Below are 18,506 nucleotides of genomic sequence, written 5' to 3'. Positions count from 1 at the left end.
GAGGCGGAATGATGGTTGAGGGACTATACCATGTTAGAACTCACGGTGTCTTGCAGTAGTCATTATACCTTTTTATACAGTATGAGGTTCGCAGCTTAGACCGCTGATGAGGGGGTTCATCTAATGTTTTAGTATAACCCAATAAGTATTATATACTCTGGCATGTGTTTTGAGAATATGATCTATAGAGTCCTCGGTGAGTAATGGTACTTCCATCAAGGTTTGTAGTTCGAGGTGCAGTTCATCCATTATTTTGGTGGTTTAGCGTTGTCATGGGGGAGCATTGACACTCACTGTTCACCAACATAGGATAATTATGGTATATATATCTTGCTTCTCTTACTGCTAATTAATTTTAATGATTTCAACTTTCTTCAAAGTCTTTTTTTGTCTTTTTCTCAATTGGGCAGATGATAAATGAGTGAATCTGTGCTGTCAAACTAATCAAGATGCCTCCTTGTAATCATTTGACGTCCTCGATTATGCGCTACACACCCCCGAGTGATGTCTTGTGATTTTTGTCACAAGACTCAAGTCCTTGGTTGATGATACAGTGTCTATTCTACATGGAAACATCCCTTCTTTTTGCGTCATTTTCATGTTGGCGAGGAAAGCTTACTGTTTGATAGATTGCAATCCATGTTCTTTTCGGGGGGAGCCATGGAGCCAAGACAGGCGCAGAAATTGTATGTGACGGTCAAACCTACATCATCAATGATTATACACACAAGTCGTCGAGGAATGAGTATTCGTAAAAGGTCAGTACAGAAGCCATGTCAAGTGATACTCGCTTGCTACGTACAACATGTGCGTCATTTCTTGGCATGTAACACGGCATCCCTGCCAATATTCTGCACCTGCATTTCCTGTGCTGTAACCATGCCGGGCGGAATTCCTCGTCGTCATTGGCACTCTGGTTTTCTCATGCAACCACCACCATGGACTTTGCAACCAATATTTTTTGTAAATTCCTTTTTTTTTTTTTTTTTTTCTGGATGATCAAATCTTGTCTCTGAATCTATTTCACTGCATTTTCTCACAGACGCGCATCCTTGGCAATCAATCTCTCGGGCGCCTTGACTAGCACTCATCAATGAGATTCTGAAGTTTCAATAACAGAAGCCAGCTTCTTTCGGGCGCAACCACCATGATACCTGCCAAGTTGCCACAATGAATCTCCCCGGCCAAGTGCTCGCCGCCCTCCTCGTCGGTCTGAGCCTGGCGCAGTTCCCCGACCCAGAGCCGAGCCTCACGACCATCCCCTCGCCCATTGACCCAAACATTACCATCAGCTACAAGATCCCCTCGTCCGGCGCGTGCGCTACGGCCTTTGACACGCAGCAGCAGTATACCGGGTGGGTCCAAGTACCATTGGCGGCCTACGGCGAGAGCAGCGACAACTCCTCCTCCACCACAACGACGACGAACCTGTTTTTCTGGTTCATAGGTTCGCGCGAGCCCACGGCGGCTCTGACGGTCTGGCTCAATGGCGGACCGGGTGCCTCGTCGATGCTCGGCCTCTTCAACGAGAACGGGCCGTGCGAGGTTGTCGACGCTGGACAGGGCCCCGATCGGTACACCACTGTTGCGCGCGAATGGGGCTGGGATCGCGCCTCTAATATGCTCTTTGTCGATCAGCCAAGCCAAGTCGGCTTCTCCTATGACAATGCGACTCGCGGATCCCTCGACCTGCTCACAAACCAAGTCTCGGTGCCACCTGCGAGCCGCCCGGATTCGCTTCCCGAGAGTCTATTTCTCAATGGCACATTCAGCTCCGGCAATGCCTCGGCTACGGCAAACACGACTGAGACTGCTGCCATGGCCGTCTATCACCTGCTGCAGGGCTTTCTGGGAGTATTTCCAGAATTCAATCCGCCCGACGGTGACTCGCTAGGGGTGAATCTATTCGCCGAGAGTTATGGTGGGAAGTATGGGCCAGTCTTTGCATCCAAATGGCAAGAGATGAACGCGGCAAGAGCCAGCGGTGCCATATCCAAGAACACAACGGTCGATATCAGACTAAAGTCTCTCGGTATAGTGAATGGATGCATCGACGATCTCATCCAGGCACCCTATTATCCTGCCATGGCAACAAAGAATTCCTATGGATTGGTGGCCATCAACTCGGTACGAGCGCAGGCTGCTAATGCGAGTTTCTACGTCAAGGGAGGTTGTCAGGAGCTGATCACGAGCTGCCGTGCCGCCGTACAGACCAATGACCCGGACAACACGGGCGCCGTCACGGCCGTGAATGAGCTCTGCTCGCAAGCCTACGACTTTTGCTCCAACAACGTCATGCTTCCCTACACCGACGCCAGCCGCAGCGTCTACGACATTGCCGCCTTGCTGCCGGACTCTTTCCCGCCCTCGCGTTACCTGGCCTACCTCAACAGCGCCGAGTTTCAGCAGGCCATTGGCGCGACTACAAACTACACCGAGATCAGCTCCACTGTCGCCTCGGCATTCGCTTCGACGGGTGACTACGAGCGCGAGTCCCTCGTTCCCAAGTTAGCCTCGCTCCTGAGTGACGGTATTCGCGTCGGCCTCATCTACGGTGACCGGGACTACATCTGCAACTGGCTGGGCGGCGAAGCCATCTCACTCGCGCTAGCCAGCGCCGCCGCCGTTTCTCCCGCCTCTCCGGATACCGAGTCGATGCAGTACACGTCCTTTGCCGGCGCCGGCTACGCCCCCATTATTGTCAATGACAGTTACATTGGCGGCGTGGTCCGGCAGCTGGGCAACCTCTCGTTCTCGCGCATCTACCAGGCCGGACACTCGGTGCCGGCCTACCAGCCCGAGACGGCCTTTCAAGTCTTTGCTCGCATTATCCTAGGGACCTCGGTTTCAAACGGTCAGCCAATCGACCTCTCGGTGTATAACACGACCGGCGCCGCCAACGCGACCAAGACCTTTGCCTTGCCCGCCAGTCCCTCTGGCACGTGCTGGATACGCAACATGGCTGGCAGCTGCAGCGAGGAGCAGCAGAAGCAGCTACTAGATCCAGACGGTCAAGGAAAGAACGTGGCCATTGTAAACGGCGCCCTCGTCACCAAGAGCGGGACCAGCGTGCCGAGCGCCACGACAGTGGTCGCCACGACTACTGTCACGGAGCCGCTGACTGGCGTGTTCACGGCCACATCGACACCCAGCAGCGCTGCAATGCATGTTCAATCGATTGAGCCACCAGTGGCGATGGGTGTCTTGGGCTGGTTATGTGTCTTCTCGACAGTGTTTTGGTAGGGAGTCCTGGCTGCTTTGTTTTAGAAATACCCATGCATGTTGCACACGGCGTTTAAAAGTACTTTGGGAAAGTGGTTCTTCTACGTACACAGATCACATCACAGAATAGGTGAAAATGGTTTTGCAATCCATAAATTTTCTCAATTCAGATGATCAAACAGTATATTGTTTATTATCCCATGGACTAGAAGGATGTTCGTCTACCGCACTATGACTTACCTTACATACAGGCCCGCGATTCAAAGGCATTTCCATGTGAACAGAGTCGTCTTAGGCGCTTGGTGGATAGACATGCAATGTGATGATACCAGTAGCAAATGTCAGACCGTAAAACGATATCACGCGACAGAGTGCGTTCTTCATCAGTCGTCAGTCACAAGTAGGTGCAGAGAACCAGACACAAGTAGTCTGGCAAAATAGCATGTAGAGAAAGCTTGGACCTGCATTGCTGATTAGCACAATGTCTTACGACGGTTGACAGATGTGCAAGAATAAGATGGGTGATTTTTTTTTTTCAGTTTCATATAGTATGCCTTGTCAAAGGCGGTATCATCAAGGCCCATAGAGCTATGTTGACCGTCGTGATAATATGATCATCATTGTAGTGAAGAGGGAAGAGGTGGAGAAGGAGTAGTGCCTTACCTGTAATATAAGTGATACCGAGGGTGTAAGGCTGTTGGCCAATCGCCATTTTACTACTACTTGAGTTGGAGTCAGTCAATGAGTTCCACAATTTGAGAATAGATAGAATGGTTGGGAGAGCAGTCAGACGTGACAGTTCTCTTCTGCGCGGTTAAGCTCTGACATATGCTTGTCAATTTGGTTAAGTCGAATCATCATTTGAATAGTGCTGTGAAAAGAAAAAGTTGACCTACCATTGGCAAGTGCACACCTAAGCCGATGTTGCCTGACAGTGTATAGCATGCATATTACACTCGAGCGACTTCGCCATGTGCCTGTGACGCAGCTACATCACGAGAGGAGCCTTCAAAGCTATGCAATACCGACGTGGCCCTTTCTTGACCAGCTACGAAACATTTTGTACGTGATTCGGTATCTAGCAAACTGAAGAAGTCCATATTAGCTTGGTCCTTGGAACGATGTATATAATGACCAAGTGGGTATGGTTTCGCATTCAGTAAAGCATGAATGGTAAAAATAAAAAGGTTGTCTGCATCGGAAACCCGAATAAGACTCGTCATCAAGATGTCATCAGGCGAAAGGAGTGAGGGCAGCAATGCGAGACTGTGCCAACTTACCCAGTACAATAGAGCTGTGCTAAATCTTTTTGTGACCAAATTGATCGTCCAGTCTGTAGTCGATGTATATTAGACTACTGTCTTGCTCGGGAAGAGGCAATGACGGTGGAAATGTGTTCTTTGAATCAGTGGGCGAGGTTTTCTAGGCCTGCCACAAAATGGCGTATCTACTCATGCGAATTGTGATTCGGAGCCCAGTGCCGTTTCATCATGTAAAGAGGCGTCGAGGTAGATGTAGTAAGTAGAGCGGAAACATACTCATAGGACAATGCCTGCCTGTAAACTACCATGCCATGTTAGCATGTCTTGTCGCGAAGGTGTGGGCAAGCAAGATTGTGTTGGTTTGTGGTATCAGAAAACAGCCAGGTTTTTTTCGTCAAAATATTTCAGACGGTAATTTCCAGCTGTGCCGAAGCACAGAAAATGATCATCATGGAAAGGAGGGGTACGAGGAGGATTGCGAGGCCGACATACCGAAAGTGTACAGGCTGGGTTTTGGTTGTAGAGATTTGCATGCGAATAGTCACAGGGACTTCGTTCGCAAGCGTGCGTCTTTGCTCATGGCAACTCTGACTTCTAAAACAGCGTTAGTGCGCGCCTCGACCAAACGAGAGGACAGAATAAGGCTGTAGAGAGGTGTTGTCTCAGACTGACGTGTAAAAACAGTTTCATTCCAAGAGGTCAAAGACTCTAGTTTGCGGTTTACAACTTGTCATCAATGGGTAGAGGGAGGGAATCTGTGGAAGAAATGCGCAGTACTCACCAGAGGCATGGCAGGCAGCTCGGAAAGGCTCGAAAATTTTCTCGCGTCCTGAGCTGCCGTGTTGTGTTGTGAAGCTGTTGGCAAAATCGTGGCAGAAAAATTCCGAAAGAATTATTTTATGGAGTTGAACCGCGTTGGGTGGGGGACGACACGCTGTGGGTGCGTCCGGAATAAGAAAGATCCAGCGTCCGGGCGTTTTTACTTAGGCTGGTCACGCCCCGGAGGTGGGATCAAAGCTTCTCCGTCCTTGGCCGTTTTCAGTTGATTCCATCACCTTGAGGTCACCTGGCACGCATTGTCTGGGGCCACTAATACCCAATAATCCACTGGACTTGCAAATGCCCGGCTGCAGCGCAAGCTAGGAGCTCAAACCCCACTTCCGCGGGACAAGCTTCGGCGGGGTGGTGTTGCCGGCTTTGGCGGGGTCCAAGTCTCGCAGCTCCCAAAGTCGCATTGCCCAGAAAGACGAATGCGATTCAAGGTCGAAATGCGCCAACAGAATATACTACTTGGACAGTGAAGATCAACCGGAGAAATTACTTCAAGGGACACAAAGTCCAAGACATCCATTCCCTGCAGCGAGTCGCGTCTGGACAACCAACTGAAGCCCCCAGTGATGCAGCAAAACCCCATTGATAGACCTGACTCTCTCCTAACTAAAAGTGTCTGGCCCCAAATGACGTTGATAACCCGAAATGGCCGAGAACACCCGCCTCGGTACAAGTCATTTGCACCCTTCACGATGCCACCCGGAAAATCCTCTTTGCAAGCTCGTGAAACCATCCGCAGCCCATGCCCATTCGGCCGGCAAAAGGGGAAAAGAGCAAGCCTGTATGGTTCTAGACAAAGCCAATTGCTCAGTTATCGTGTGCCCCTTTGCCGAAACGCAGCGCGGCGCGTACCTCGTCCCCAACAGTACCCTGCCGAACATAGGCAAATGCATCGTGGGAACCCCCAGAATGTCAAGGGACACCAGGAAGGAGGGGTGTGGAGTAGAAGAAGCGGGTTGGACTCCGTGGTTGACTTCATAAGTCCAAGCTTCCCCTCGATCGATTACTTTAGTTATATGTACTTATGTACGTAGTTATTTGGTCACACTTTGACGATCTTCTGGTCAAAGTCCTTGTTCCTGTTCCAGATTCATCTTCTTCCTCCTCCTGACGTATAAGTCTGTTGTCTATTCTTCCATCTGTCTGACGACAAACCTTACCAAGCTCAACTTACTGGTGAAACTCTCCGCGAACATTGCCATTGCACCACAACCCCACGACGACTAACCTCACAACGTCTTTTTCCGTTTCTTTCAAAAGCATACCAAAACAACCTTCACAATGGCCTCCAACGGTGATGTGCCTCCCGCCGAGACGGCGACCATCAACACCAACATTGTTACTCTCACACGTTTCCTCACGGAAGAGCAACACAAGGTCCCGGAAGCAACGGGAGACTTTACGTAAGGACACTCCCCTCCCGAACATGCCGGGACTGGTTCGTAATCAAGAAATTTACTGACAAATGCCCTTTGTTTGCAGACTGCTATGCCACGCCCTCCAGTTCTCCTTCAAGGCGATTGCGTACTATATCCGCCGAGCTACATTAGTAAACCTGACGGGTCTGGCCGGCCAGTCCAATGCCACGGGCGACGATCAGAAGAAGCTAGACGTGATTGGCAATGACATTTTCATCGAGGCGATGCGATCGTCGGACAGGTGCGCCCTGGTGGTGTCGGAAGAGGAGGAGGACATCATCTTCTTCAAGGACAAGACCAATGCGCGCTACGCCGTGGCCTGCGACCCCATTGACGGCAGCTCCAACCTGGACGCCGGTGTGTCGGTCGGCACCATTTTTGGTATCCATAAGCTGGCCGAGGGCTCCCAGGGCACCAAGGAGGATATCCTCAAGCCCGGAACCGAGCTGCTGGCCGCTGGTTTCACCATGTACGGCGCCTCGGCCCAACTCGTCATTACCATGAAGGGCGGCTCCGTCAACGGCTTCACCCTTGACGCCTCGTTTGGCGAGTTTATCCTCACCCACCCCAACATGAAGATTCCCAAGAGCCGCGCCATCTACTCGTGTAATGAGGGTAACTCGGCCTACTGGCAAGAAAACACCAAGGCCTACTTTAACTCGCTCAAGTTCCCCCAGGGCGACGGTAAGCCCTACAGTGCCAGGTATATCGGTTCCATGGTGGCTGATGCCTACCGAACCCTGCTGTACGGTGGTATCTTTGCCTACCCAGCCGACAAGAAGGCGCCCAAGGGCAAGCTGCGAATCCTGTACGAGTGTGCTCCCATGGCAATGGTGTTTGAAAATGGTAAGTTCAACTATCCAATCGAAAAGTCTCTGTGAATTACAAGTTATCTGACATTTTTTTGGTGCAGCCGGTGGTCAAGCAATTGACAGCAACATGAACCGCATGTTGACAGTCGTGCCCGAGCACATTCACGACAAGTCTGGAATCTACCTAGGCAGCTACGACGAAGTTGAAAAGGTCAAGGCATTCCACAAGTAAATATTCCTCACGTTGATTATGATAATTCGGAAACATTGCGACATTGGCAAGGCGCTGGTTATATCATTCGGGATTAGGTTGCCAAGGCTTGGAGTTTTACGAGTGCATCATGGAATGTAGTGAACTGAAATTGTACATTTGACTCAAACAATTATGTCGCTGTCGTACAGATCTATGATGTGTATAATGTTCCTGAATGCGTCGCCTTATTACCACAACTTGGGGATATACTTGGGCGTGTTCTTCTTCCACTCCTGATAGTCCTTGCGGTCACCGTACCTCTGGTCATACTTCTTCTCGCTCATGGGGATACCAGACACCTTGGTCAGGAGTAGCGTGACAAAGGCAGGGCTAACATACGAAAGACCCAGCGCAACAAGCTGTCCACCAATACCACCGCTCAAGCCTAGGCCGACCTGTACGGGAGAGGTGATGAGAATACCAGCGGCAGCCGTGGCAATGCCGGTCCAGAGGGTCGTCTCTCCGAAATAGTTTGGGTATTGACTGTCTCTAGATTAGTGTCGAAAAATGCTTGGCATCAGTATATCATGACACAAAACTCACCTCTTGCTCCAAAGCCCACGTGTCAAAAAGGCCTCATCATGCTGCTTGGTACGCTTCTCGTGCATCCACTGGCTCTTTTGACGATCCGCCGTAATCTCAAAGGCAAAGCCGCCAAGATACAAGGCCAAACCAAGCACATCTGCGGGCCGGAAAGGGCCAATGGCCGAGCCCACGGCAGCAAAAGCGGCCGGCGGGATAGCGTTGACGGCAATCACGGGCAGCAGACACAGCGAGACCCAGACGGCCTGGCCCGTCCATGCCGCCGAGAACTTGGCCGCCGAGCCCCGGATATCGTCGAATCGTGAGTCTTTGCCCTCCTTGAGCACGCGCTGAAAGAGGTAGGACCCCACTATTTAATGTTTCCAACAAAAAGTCAGCACTCGTTTCAGAGTGGGATTAATTTCATATCCACATGTGTGTTTCCTCATGGGCATTCTCTCTCTCAACTGCCAAAACAGGCTTTTGTTTCTTGGTTGCTAGAAAGAAAGGAGGAGGATGAAACGCCCAGTCCCAACTTTAACTTACAACGAATACTCCAAAAGGCCACGGCAGCACTCAGAGCAATTTGGCGCCAATTAAAGGCTCCGGCGCTGCCTCCTCCCACAAACGCTGACAAGAGGCTAGGCAGCTTGACGTCGGTGCCGCGGACGGCGGCGGCGGCGCGCGTGCGCAGATGCGGGAGGTACAGGCTGAGCAGGGTGACGGAGAGAAAGGTGAGCGCGCCCGAGGCGTCATAGAAGCGCTCCGTCTGGTAGTATACAGACGGTATGGCAAACGCGGCCTGAATGGCAAAAGCAGCGCCCACACTGGGGACGAGCGTCCGCATCAGCGGGCTGCGGAAGTTTGTCACGTGGAGTAGATGTTGGAGGAGTGCCATGGTTTCTTCTTTCTATGCCGCGTGCCGCCCCTGCTGAGAAGGTACGATCTCTTTGAAAATGGTAGAAAGATGATGGAAAGCTGATGTCGAATATGGGTTTGTCCCGTTGCTGAGGTGAGCAATCCACAGCACGTGGGTATACTAGGTGCGACTTTGCGTCCCTGGGCGCTGTCAGTGAACCTAGAAAATGCCCAGAACGCGCGACCTTGGGTGAGGTAGGTCTGCACTGCCAGGATTTAGCTATACAGAAAAAGAGGAAGAATAATTATTGTAAATGAAAAAAGGATAAAATAATATATCCTTGCATGTATCCTTTGAATGAGGACGTCCATTTTGTATCAATTGTGTTTTTTGTCTTTATATGTCGGTGCGCCTTTGCGAAAATGGTTCCTGAGAGACATGTGTCGAGTGGTGACGCAATTGAGTCTTTGTATATCCAAACCTCGGACAACTAAGAATGCCGGGGCCCGGGGCCGAGTGATGGCGCTGCGATGGGCGCTGACTGGGGCGGGGAGTTTGTAGATCTCCAGACATTGAGTGCATCAGATCAGCCCTACAGAGAGACATCAAATGCTAGGTGGTGGAGACCCTCATTGGAAATTTGCTGAATCCTGCAAAATACCTACACACATCAGCATTTCCACAATCATGATTAAGCTTACTTACAGTTCGGAACGCAGAGTCTTGATGCAGCCACTGAGTCAGCAACAAATAACTTTAAACAATAATAATCAAATACCATTACTAGCAATAATACTGTAGTGCAATGTCCCTATTGTAAACGCCGAATCCTATGCGGTAACCCCTCCAGATCCACCATGTATCGCGAATCGCATGCGAGCGTGTTCGCCGGCTCACCTAGTTGGAAAACACCCTGCCTCCATTAAGCCGCACTACCGGCAATCTTGACCGGGTGAGCTTCCGTGTTGAAAACATACGTGTTCTGCTGGTCTGCCGAGACCTGCCACACGGCCTCTGGAGCCTGGATCAGGTATGCGTATTTCATCACTTCGGCAAAGAAGAAAGACTCTTGTTCGTCGTACTTTGTTCCGCCACCGGCGACATTGACGTCGGAAATACCTGCAAAACCCACGTCGCCCACTGAACACGTGCTGTTGATGGCAAGGAAAGCATCCCAGCCCCAGTCTTGGTACTTTGAGTCGCCGGTAGCCCGCCAGGCATAGTAGTAACTTTCGATCACCTCAGGACGGAGAATGTACTGCGCGTCTCCGTCGGGGATCCAGAACCCAGCCTGGGCATAGAAATCTGCCTGCGCCGCTGGTGGACCTTGGTTGTTGCTTGCGTTGGCTGAAACGGCGTTGTCTTGCCAGGCGAAGATCTCTGGTCCGATACCAGTGGCTGTCTGAATATAGGTATCATGACAGCCATCGACCAATTCAATACCAAAATCCACGTAATCTTGGTTGCCCAAAGTGAGACCGCCGAGGATGAAGTTGCCTCCATCGAAGCAAGCGACTAGACATGTTAGAAACCAAAGTTGTAAATGATGAGTGAGTGGATCAACGACTTACGATGCTGAGAAGAGTACGACAGGGTCGTAGAGTTCTGCCAACCAGCCAGGAATGTCAAGTCGGGGCGGCTCGTTGGGTGCGATGCAATATACTTGATGCTCGAGTCAATTGCAGCAACCCAACGATCCTTGTAGCTGCCGAAACGGCTTGTATCGTACAAGTACATCTTGATGAGGTATTCATAGAAACTGTCTGTACCTCCTCCCCAGCCGCCGTTGGAGTTGACAAACTTTCCGGTAGCGATATCAATGGCATTACCCAATAGTCCCGGGAATGGCTCCGCAATGTCCTTGGGCTGGGGGTTGAGTAAGTACGACTCTGCCTTTTGAGACAGCTCAGCATATGTCCTGTTTCCAGTAAGGTCGCTCAGTCGAGTCCACTCGAGCACCAGAGTGCCAATGGTGGCAAGACCATTAGTAGTATCAGATTGAGGGCGTACTGGTGCCCAATCTAGATTGTTGTGGGGGATGCCGGTGGCAGTGTCGAAGGATACAGAGAGCAGATCTGCAAGAGTCACTGCCTGGTCCAGAATAGAAGCGACGGAATCCTGATTTTCTACCAGGTCATTGGCTGGACCCGACAAGAGATCGTATGCTTGACCAATTGTCAGCACTTTGGATTTGGGAGATGCTTTATACAAGAATCATACCAGAGACAAGCCCTCCGAGGTAACGAATAGTAGTCTCAAAGAGCGAAATGGAGCTGGTGTAGTTTGCCTTGGTGAAGTCAATCTTTGGAATGTAGTCCAAAATCTGATTCACGACCTTCTTGTCTCCCATGATTGTGGCAGTAGACAAGGCGTCGACAGCACTGGCGCCCCAACCGCCGCTACAGTCACAGACATCAGCATTGACCAATGGTGTATGAAATAGAGTTTCAACTTACAAGTCATCTTCAAAGGACAAGGACAGAGGAGTCAAGCTATCATGGGGAAAGGCATAGGTATAGTACCCGTTCCAAGCTCGATCAAAGGCCTCCTGCACAGCGGCAGTCCTGTCAGGCTGAGACGTGTAGGTAACGGCACGAGCAGTCGGGGCGGCAAGGGCAGGGGCCACTGCCCCGAGAAGAGCAATGCGCCAGGCCGAGGCGACCATGGCTCCAAAACCAAGAAGTGCAAAAAGCAGAGAAGAAATATTAAGTGATATACACAAAAACAATGCTCACAACGTCCCAGGGAGGGGCGGCGAACTAGGGAATGCAAAGAACGGTGGAACAGCGGGTCTGGAATGTCGGATCGGGTGGGAGGGAGGAAGAGATTGATATATATATATCTATATGTACCTACTCAAGAACCTAACCAGACTTACAAAGCCTTGGGAAAGAACATGCAGATCTTGTATGCAAGCGCGAGGTGGGACATGTTGGTGGAGTCTGGACGGATCCAACATATTGCGTTGCGTTATGGCCGTTGGTACAATTAAGTCACGACCCGGAGCCTATGTACTATCCACAAACTTGCAGGTACGTAGTGTATGTGGATTAGTAGAATTGGATAGTATGACCTGGTGCAGATCAGCACGGTGAAGGAGAACATCGAAGGGACTAGCCAGGAGTCATGGACAGGAGGCGGCCGGCCATTGGGCCTGCCTTGCCTAGTCACCCTGTCTAAGTGATCATATGGGTCTTAGGCTCAAGCTTTACCGTAGAGGGAAGAGCAAAGTACGATAAAAAAGGCAAGCTGGTTGTGCAAAGTTCCCATCTGGAGGGAGGAAAAGTCAGGAAAAGGTGTAGGTAGATGACCAAGCAAGGGCTGTCCATTGCAGCTTCGGAATGTAACTCGACATCCGATGGTTGACCAGAAGACGTAGACACGAGATGGGAATGGAGGGGGACTACACATGTAGGCCCAGCAAGGCGAGAGAAATGCATGTACACCATGTGCCACATGAGTCTGGGACTTTTTGTGCGCCAATATACATGCATTTGGCCATGTACACAAAATCTTGTCTGGGCCTGACGGAGACAATAATAATACCAGGCTGCGAAAGAACTGAAGGGGAGAAGATAAAAAAGGTAAAAGAGAAAAAAAAAGACGGGAGTTGGCACTAAAACGGAAGCATAAAGCCGGCTTCGAAAATAGCCGCCAGACGTTGAAAGAACATGTCTTCTGTTTCTTTTTCTAAACCTGCTCCGGGCAATATTAGAATAGTTCATAGCAGTCCATGTTATTCATGCCAGACTTGGCAATGTGATCATAACAGGGTTACGCGTTTACAAAGGGAACAACCATGGATTCGGAAGCTTTGAGCCACAGTGGCCCGGCAAGAACCGACCTTCCGGAAGTGTCTTCCTCTCTCTCAAACAAGCCCACAAAGGGAATAGGGCAGAAGAGATCATTTCGCGATTTCATCTTGCGGTTCCGTCATCTGAACCAATTGTTTGGATAGCCAACGCCAACTACACGGCTCCGGCCATGATGAATCAATCCTTGAAGAGCGAATCGCCCGGATGACCATGGCACGAGGGTAAGGCAGGACAGGACAGGACAGGAATGGATGGGAGAACCCTCTGTTTGCATCTGCTAACCGCGAATAATAATGATAATGTGCTGATATCACCTCGATCCATGGATCTCGGCAATCCCCTAGACACCATGTCTCTGAACCAACAGTATTGGCCTACCGGCAGGTTCAACGACTAAATTTGGCCATGATTTGGCCCCCGCTCCCCCCGATCATGTCCAAGGTCTCGAGTCATCATACAAAAAAATAGCCTGGATAGGCGTCGATAAGCTTGAGGTGACACCCCTGGCCCCCCTGCAAAGTATCTGCGGGGGGCTTCAATTAGCGGCGGCTCAAGCATCTCTAGCGCAGCGCCAGTTTGCGGGGGAAATGGGAATCTTCGTGTCAAGGATAAGCATCAGATGAGAGAAAAAAAATATGTGCCATCACGAGACCCCAAGACTGTAGGTGAGTTGTGATAGCAGTTGAGTAACGCAATAGTCGTCTATAGGTTTATCTTTGTTGATTTCTTGGTCATTCGAAATTCCTCTCAAGTGACGGTGGTCAAGTTGGGGGTGGGCAGAGAGTAGGTAGCGAATCAAGGAACTCATATTCTGTACCTCTCTACTCCTCCCCCTCTGCCTTGGCATCACACACACGGATGCTTTGTGATTTTAAGATTGCCTATGCAGCCTGGAATGTGCACATCAATTTGCCATTCGCTAGGACCTGATTGCTGCACTGCCCCTCATAACAAGTCGACTTGCAGCGCAGGCCACAATTATACCTTGTACTGGCAGACAGGATGCAACATGCTGCGGCTGTGTGGACGGACGTCATGCCTGCGTGGTGCTGCTCCTCCAGGACTAGCCTTGCCGCTCGCCAGTCGACTTGTTGCTTATTACACACACAGTAGACAACGTATATACTCAAGTAGGAATACGAGTTTAGGAGAGTTTCCCCAATACCGCGGCATGTTTAGATTAGATATTCCATCTCGAGCAACGACAATACTGTAAATGCAACTTTCCGTCGCATGCTTAGTGTGTGAGTTCCTGCATGTCGCGTGGCTAGAGTATATGTTGCACAAACCAATCGCCTGACCTGCCGCCGCCAAGACAAGGTGTTCTTTTAATTAATCGGAACGCAAGCAGGGTCAAGGTTGGGGAGGCAAGCCAAGTGTGGGAGTCCAGCAGCACCAGCAGATGCAACTGCAGTACTGTATTGGACCGCATAACGCACACACTCTTCGAGACGCAGCCGCGAAGCGAGTAGACATTCTGTAATGCACGTGCCCCGGGCAGGTCTAAGAGAAAAAAAAAAGAATAGTCGACTGCGTGTAATCATCCATCTTTCTGGTGTCGTCAGATTTCATGGGTCATTGCCGGCGCACAAAACTTGGTCGGCCGGCCTATAGTCGCACTCGGCCTCATGCATGCAAAGACAAAGCTCAATCGTACACTACTCGCCTGACTTAGCGGTGTGAAATTCTCCGAGGCCAGGACCTTTAGTCCTTATCTCTGAGCCTGGCTAGTGCAGCTGCTATCCCCTCACTCAGCTGATCTTCGTTCTGCCGAGCACTCGACGCCCCTTCAAGCGCGGCAGTCTTCTTGGACTCCTCTATAGCTGCGGCAATCATAGCATCCTCGTCTCCGTCTTCGTCATCATTGGCTGGATCACGTATCTGAAATTGACCCGATTTGGCCTGCGAATTTTCTTTTCGCACCTGTTGAGGCTGCGGCGTTGAGCTGCCTCGAGATGCGGCGGTGGAAAGGCTGGGCATGTCCCTCAACGGTACTCTGCTGAGAGGCAAGGCTTGATCAGTGGCGTTGCTGCTTTCGCTGGCGATTGCACGCCTTTTCGCATGGTGCTGGATTCTGAATGGTTCTTCCACGACGCTACACCATCTTTGCACCTTTTTCTCTCCCCAGCCGCCGATGATGGAGACCTGCTCGGGTTCGGCGTTAACGGCAGCGCGGATGCTACCGAATGCGCTCACGAGCGACACGGCGTCTGCTTTGTTGATGCCTCTGGGTACGGTGACAAACTCGACCAGCTTCTCGGTATAGCTCGTGGCTTGCTGTCCCTTGATTCCCGAAAAATTGGCATGCTCGTAGGATTTATAGAGCTCTAGATAGCGCGCTGCCTCGGCAGCCGACCAACAAAGGATGACCGTGACATTGTTGACGAGTGACGTCTTGGATAACTCGCGGAGCGGGTCTTCGTGATTCGGAATATCCACCATGGTCAGGACGATTCTTAGGCTGTACCTGCCCTGGAGATTCCGAATACGTGTGTAGATGTACTCTGGGTGTAATCTATGGTACTTGAGGCTTAGAAAGAGCGCGCACGTGGTCAAGCCGAGCCCATAATCGGCGGGAATGTCACTGTACTCCCATGGTACAGAACGAAGAGCTGCCAGAACGGGGTTGCCTTTTTGCCGGGGCGACACCAAGATGGATGAACCTGAGGAGCGCTGAGGTAAGGCTTGAGGTGTCGGCTGCACGATCTTTGGTCCAGAATTGGCCGTGGGTGGTGCTTTGTCCAACCTCTGGGGTGTTGGTTGTTGTATCTTTTGCGGGCGCGGCTGCTGGATGCGACTTGCCGCCTGCTGCTGGTTGCCTTGTCCGGAGATGATTCCACTTGAAGATGATGCGAGAGCATCCAAAAAGTCGGCATCGGCACCAAAGTCGTCGTCAGCCATGGTCCGGAGTTGTGTGATTTGTTCAGGATTGATCGCGTCGTTGCCTTTCTAAGCAGCGTCGTCGGCCATGGTGATATTAGGCAGGCAGCCCTGGAGGCGACAGGCCCCGCCAGCTGAGAGCCGGACGAGAAGTGGGGCGCATGCCGAATAGTAGTACTACAGAGGCCGCATTTCTTCTTTGTTGTGTGCATATTCAACTGCCTTCTTCTGAAAAAAGGAAATCTTTTTCTGTCAATTACTCACGTGGTACTTATAATTACCAAGACACGACTAATCAGACACGTGAGGATCAGTTGGTGCTACAGTTACAGCTATTGGGACGGCATGTTGATTGCAACCTTCCTTTCTGCCTCCAACATCCATAGAGGTTTGGTTTTATACTACATAGACGAATAGTCCATTCCGGTCTTCTACTTACACATTGGCAAGACATCGCAACAGGACATTTGATGAATTATACTTGCGCTTTAAATGAGTTGTTCCTATCCCTTGCAGAACGTTGCTTACTAGGTATGCTTGATACCATCTTTCGACCACGTTATTGGCATGAAAGTATGAAAGGTACAGAAGAATTAGACGACCAGGGCATGGATGGCCCTTCACTAAGTGCCCCGAGAACCGTACTAACCTAGCGAGTATCCTCCACACAATGTGGATCTTCTGCTTTAAATGGACTACATCACATAGAGTCTATACGTACCCAGTTTGAGTGATTATATCAATCAACTGACCGATACCTTACAGAAAATTGACACACAGGCACTAGTTATTCAAATAGTGTGTTGTAACTCATAATTCATAATAAACTGTTACTTCAGAATTCACCCCACAAACCCAGGTAAGACGCCAAATTTCAACTGGGCAAAGACTGTGGTATATTGCAAAAAGTAACACCTTGAGGACCCCATAACGAATGCTTGCGTGGAGAGATCTGCACTATGCACGTAGCTCCCCCTCCAGTCCGTCCTGGAAGTTATCTTCCCTTCTTGTAGTAAAACTCATGTCGGAACTGCCTGCCAGTCAAGAATTACAGGACCAACATGGATGCCGCAATTGCAATACCGACACCCAGGATGCTGTAGGTTCTTGACGAGGCCGCGCTCTCGCCGTCTGGGCTTAGCTCCTTCGTCGTGATAAGCTTGACACAACTCAACTGGGAAGAGCTGTCATTTGTTGAAGTAGAGAGCAGAGTGAGTACAGGGGTGAGTTTATAAACCTGGTCCTGGAAGCTTGCAAAGTCGTAGCCGTCCTGCAGGGGGGAAAGAGAGTCAGCTACTTTGCGTAAAATGTGTTAGGTCAAAGAAGAAGTCTGTCAACAACATACCGAATCCGTTTCTTCACCGAGTTTCGCAAGACTGTCTGATTTCGGAGTAATGGGCCAGCAATTGGACGAGGCATTCTGATCTCCCGAGATTGGGGATAGATCCGAAAGCGTTTGCGCCGTGAAATTGCCAAGTCCCTTGCCGGTGCCTACCATATCGACGCATTCGGTCAAGCTGGCTGATGCAAGAGCATCGCTGACAGCAGCACATCGATCGCCTGACGTCTCGTTTGCCCACAGGGTAGAAACCTGCTGGGTCAAGGCATCAATGCAGCTCTGTGAAATGACATCCTGGCAGGTTCCCTGGTCTGATGCCGAGTTCACGCCGTTGAACTTGATTCCATTGAGTGTGTCATGGAATACAATGGCACAGCCGTCCAGATTGTCGATGGTCTGGCTGTCAGGTGCCCCCAGATAGTAGACCGACTTGTACTGACGATCATTGCCATTGGAATCTGCGGCCGGACCTGCAGTCGAGACATTGACGCCCTTTACAATCGTTAGGCCTGCAAAGCTATCAGGCACATCGGGGATGCGAGTAAGTCCGACACCAAGAAATGTTTCGTCAGATACCGTGCAGGTGTCGTCGGAGCCACTGGTCTTTGGGCAGGCCACATCTTCGCAGCCAACAATGGTTGATGAAAGGTCCTGCGCCAGAGCAAAGCCCAATTGCTGGGATGCCGCTAGGAAAAGGACTGCAGCAGATTTTGTGCCTGTCATGGTGACGATGAGATATTGGAAATGAGGATGCTGGATATTTCTTGCGAAGGTATGGGAATGTGGCACTCTCAAGATGAAAAAACTGCGTTTGCAATGCTTATAAAATGCCCGTCCTGAGCGGTGGAGACTATGACGTGGGTGTTTCCAAGACCCATGTGTCAAATCTGAGGGCTGTAATAGGCATTCGGTAATTGAATGTTTGAAGGATTCGGTAAGCTGTTGTGTTTTCTTTTCTAATAATATTTTTGAAACTTGGATGCTGACCGGCGGACCAACGCCAAGCTTGCCAAGGCTGAGAGTCCTAGATCGACGTAATTATCTGCCATGTTTGTAGGCAATCATGCCGCAAATCAGTATGCGTTAAGTCCCACGCCGCATAGGCACTTCAATTGGGCCTTCTGGTCGAATCATTAACTACAATGACATATGGTCAAGCTTGCCAAGCTGAAAACGGCCCCTGAGTTGACGCACGGCAACTCCCAACACAGCCTTGAGCAAACACAGCTACAGTGACGAATCCCATATGACGAGGATGGTTATAGGTACTGCCAATGCCACGATGACATCCGG

The 18,506-nt window shown here is 50.5% G+C and overlaps 6 protein-coding genes across 6 annotated transcripts; 2 read left to right on the top strand and 4 right to left on the bottom strand.

Annotated features, from left to right (window-relative positions):
- Positions 1-1,170: 1,170 nt before the first annotated feature.
- On the top strand, positions 1,171-3,243 carry PFICI_14354 (uncharacterized protein; the record flags this gene model as incomplete). Its single annotated transcript, XM_007842935.1, has 1 exon — positions 1,171-3,243. One exon carries the CDS (start codon positions 1,171-1,173, stop codon positions 3,241-3,243), a length of 2,073 nt encoding a protein of 690 aa, XP_007841126.1.
- Positions 3,244-6,596: 3,353 nt separating this feature from the next.
- PFICI_14353 (Fructose-1,6-bisphosphatase) lies at positions 6,597-7,777 on the top strand (the record flags this gene model as incomplete). The annotated part of the gene is made up of 3 exons (XM_007842934.1): positions 6,597-6,718; positions 6,798-7,579; positions 7,647-7,777. 3 exons carry the CDS (start codon positions 6,597-6,599, stop codon positions 7,775-7,777), a joined length of 1,035 nt encoding a protein of 344 aa, XP_007841125.1.
- Positions 7,778-7,986: 209 nt separating this feature from the next.
- PFICI_14352 (uncharacterized protein) lies at positions 7,987-9,218 on the bottom strand (the record flags this gene model as incomplete). The annotated part of the gene is made up of 3 exons (XM_007842933.1): positions 7,987-8,281; positions 8,342-8,690; positions 8,867-9,218. 3 exons carry the CDS (start codon positions 9,216-9,218, stop codon positions 7,987-7,989), a joined length of 996 nt encoding a protein of 331 aa, XP_007841124.1.
- An 883-nt stretch (positions 9,219-10,101) lies between these two features.
- Positions 10,102-11,844, bottom strand: PFICI_14351 (Mannosyl-oligosaccharide alpha-1,2-mannosidase 1B; the record flags this gene model as incomplete). The annotated part of the gene is made up of 4 exons (XM_007842932.1): positions 10,102-10,694; positions 10,751-11,344; positions 11,400-11,578; positions 11,636-11,844. The coding sequence occupies 4 exons, from the start codon at positions 11,842-11,844 to the stop codon at positions 10,102-10,104; spliced, it is 1,575 nt and encodes a 524-aa protein (XP_007841123.1).
- A 2,854-nt stretch (positions 11,845-14,698) lies between these two features.
- Positions 14,699-15,895, bottom strand: PFICI_14350 (uncharacterized protein; the record flags this gene model as incomplete). The annotated part of the gene is made up of 1 exon (XM_007842931.1): positions 14,699-15,895. The coding sequence occupies one exon, from the start codon at positions 15,893-15,895 to the stop codon at positions 14,699-14,701; it is 1,197 nt and encodes a 398-aa protein (XP_007841122.1).
- A 1,027-nt stretch (positions 15,896-16,922) lies between these two features.
- PFICI_14349 (uncharacterized protein) lies at positions 16,923-17,936 on the bottom strand (the record flags this gene model as incomplete). Its single annotated transcript, XM_007842930.1, has 2 exons — positions 16,923-17,144; positions 17,220-17,936. The coding sequence occupies 2 exons, from the start codon at positions 17,934-17,936 to the stop codon at positions 16,923-16,925; spliced, it is 939 nt and encodes a 312-aa protein (XP_007841121.1).
- Positions 17,937-18,506: the final 570 nt, after the last annotated feature.

The sequence above is a fragment of the Pestalotiopsis fici genome, assembly GCF_000516985.1.
Source record: "Pestalotiopsis fici W106-1 unplaced genomic scaffold PFICI_Scf_12, whole genome shotgun sequence".
NCBI classification, from domain to species: domain Eukaryota; kingdom Fungi; phylum Ascomycota; class Sordariomycetes; order Amphisphaeriales; family Sporocadaceae; genus Pestalotiopsis; species Pestalotiopsis fici.
The sequence above is the reverse complement of the archived record's forward strand: the minus strand, read 5'-3'. Positions and strand labels throughout refer to the sequence as shown.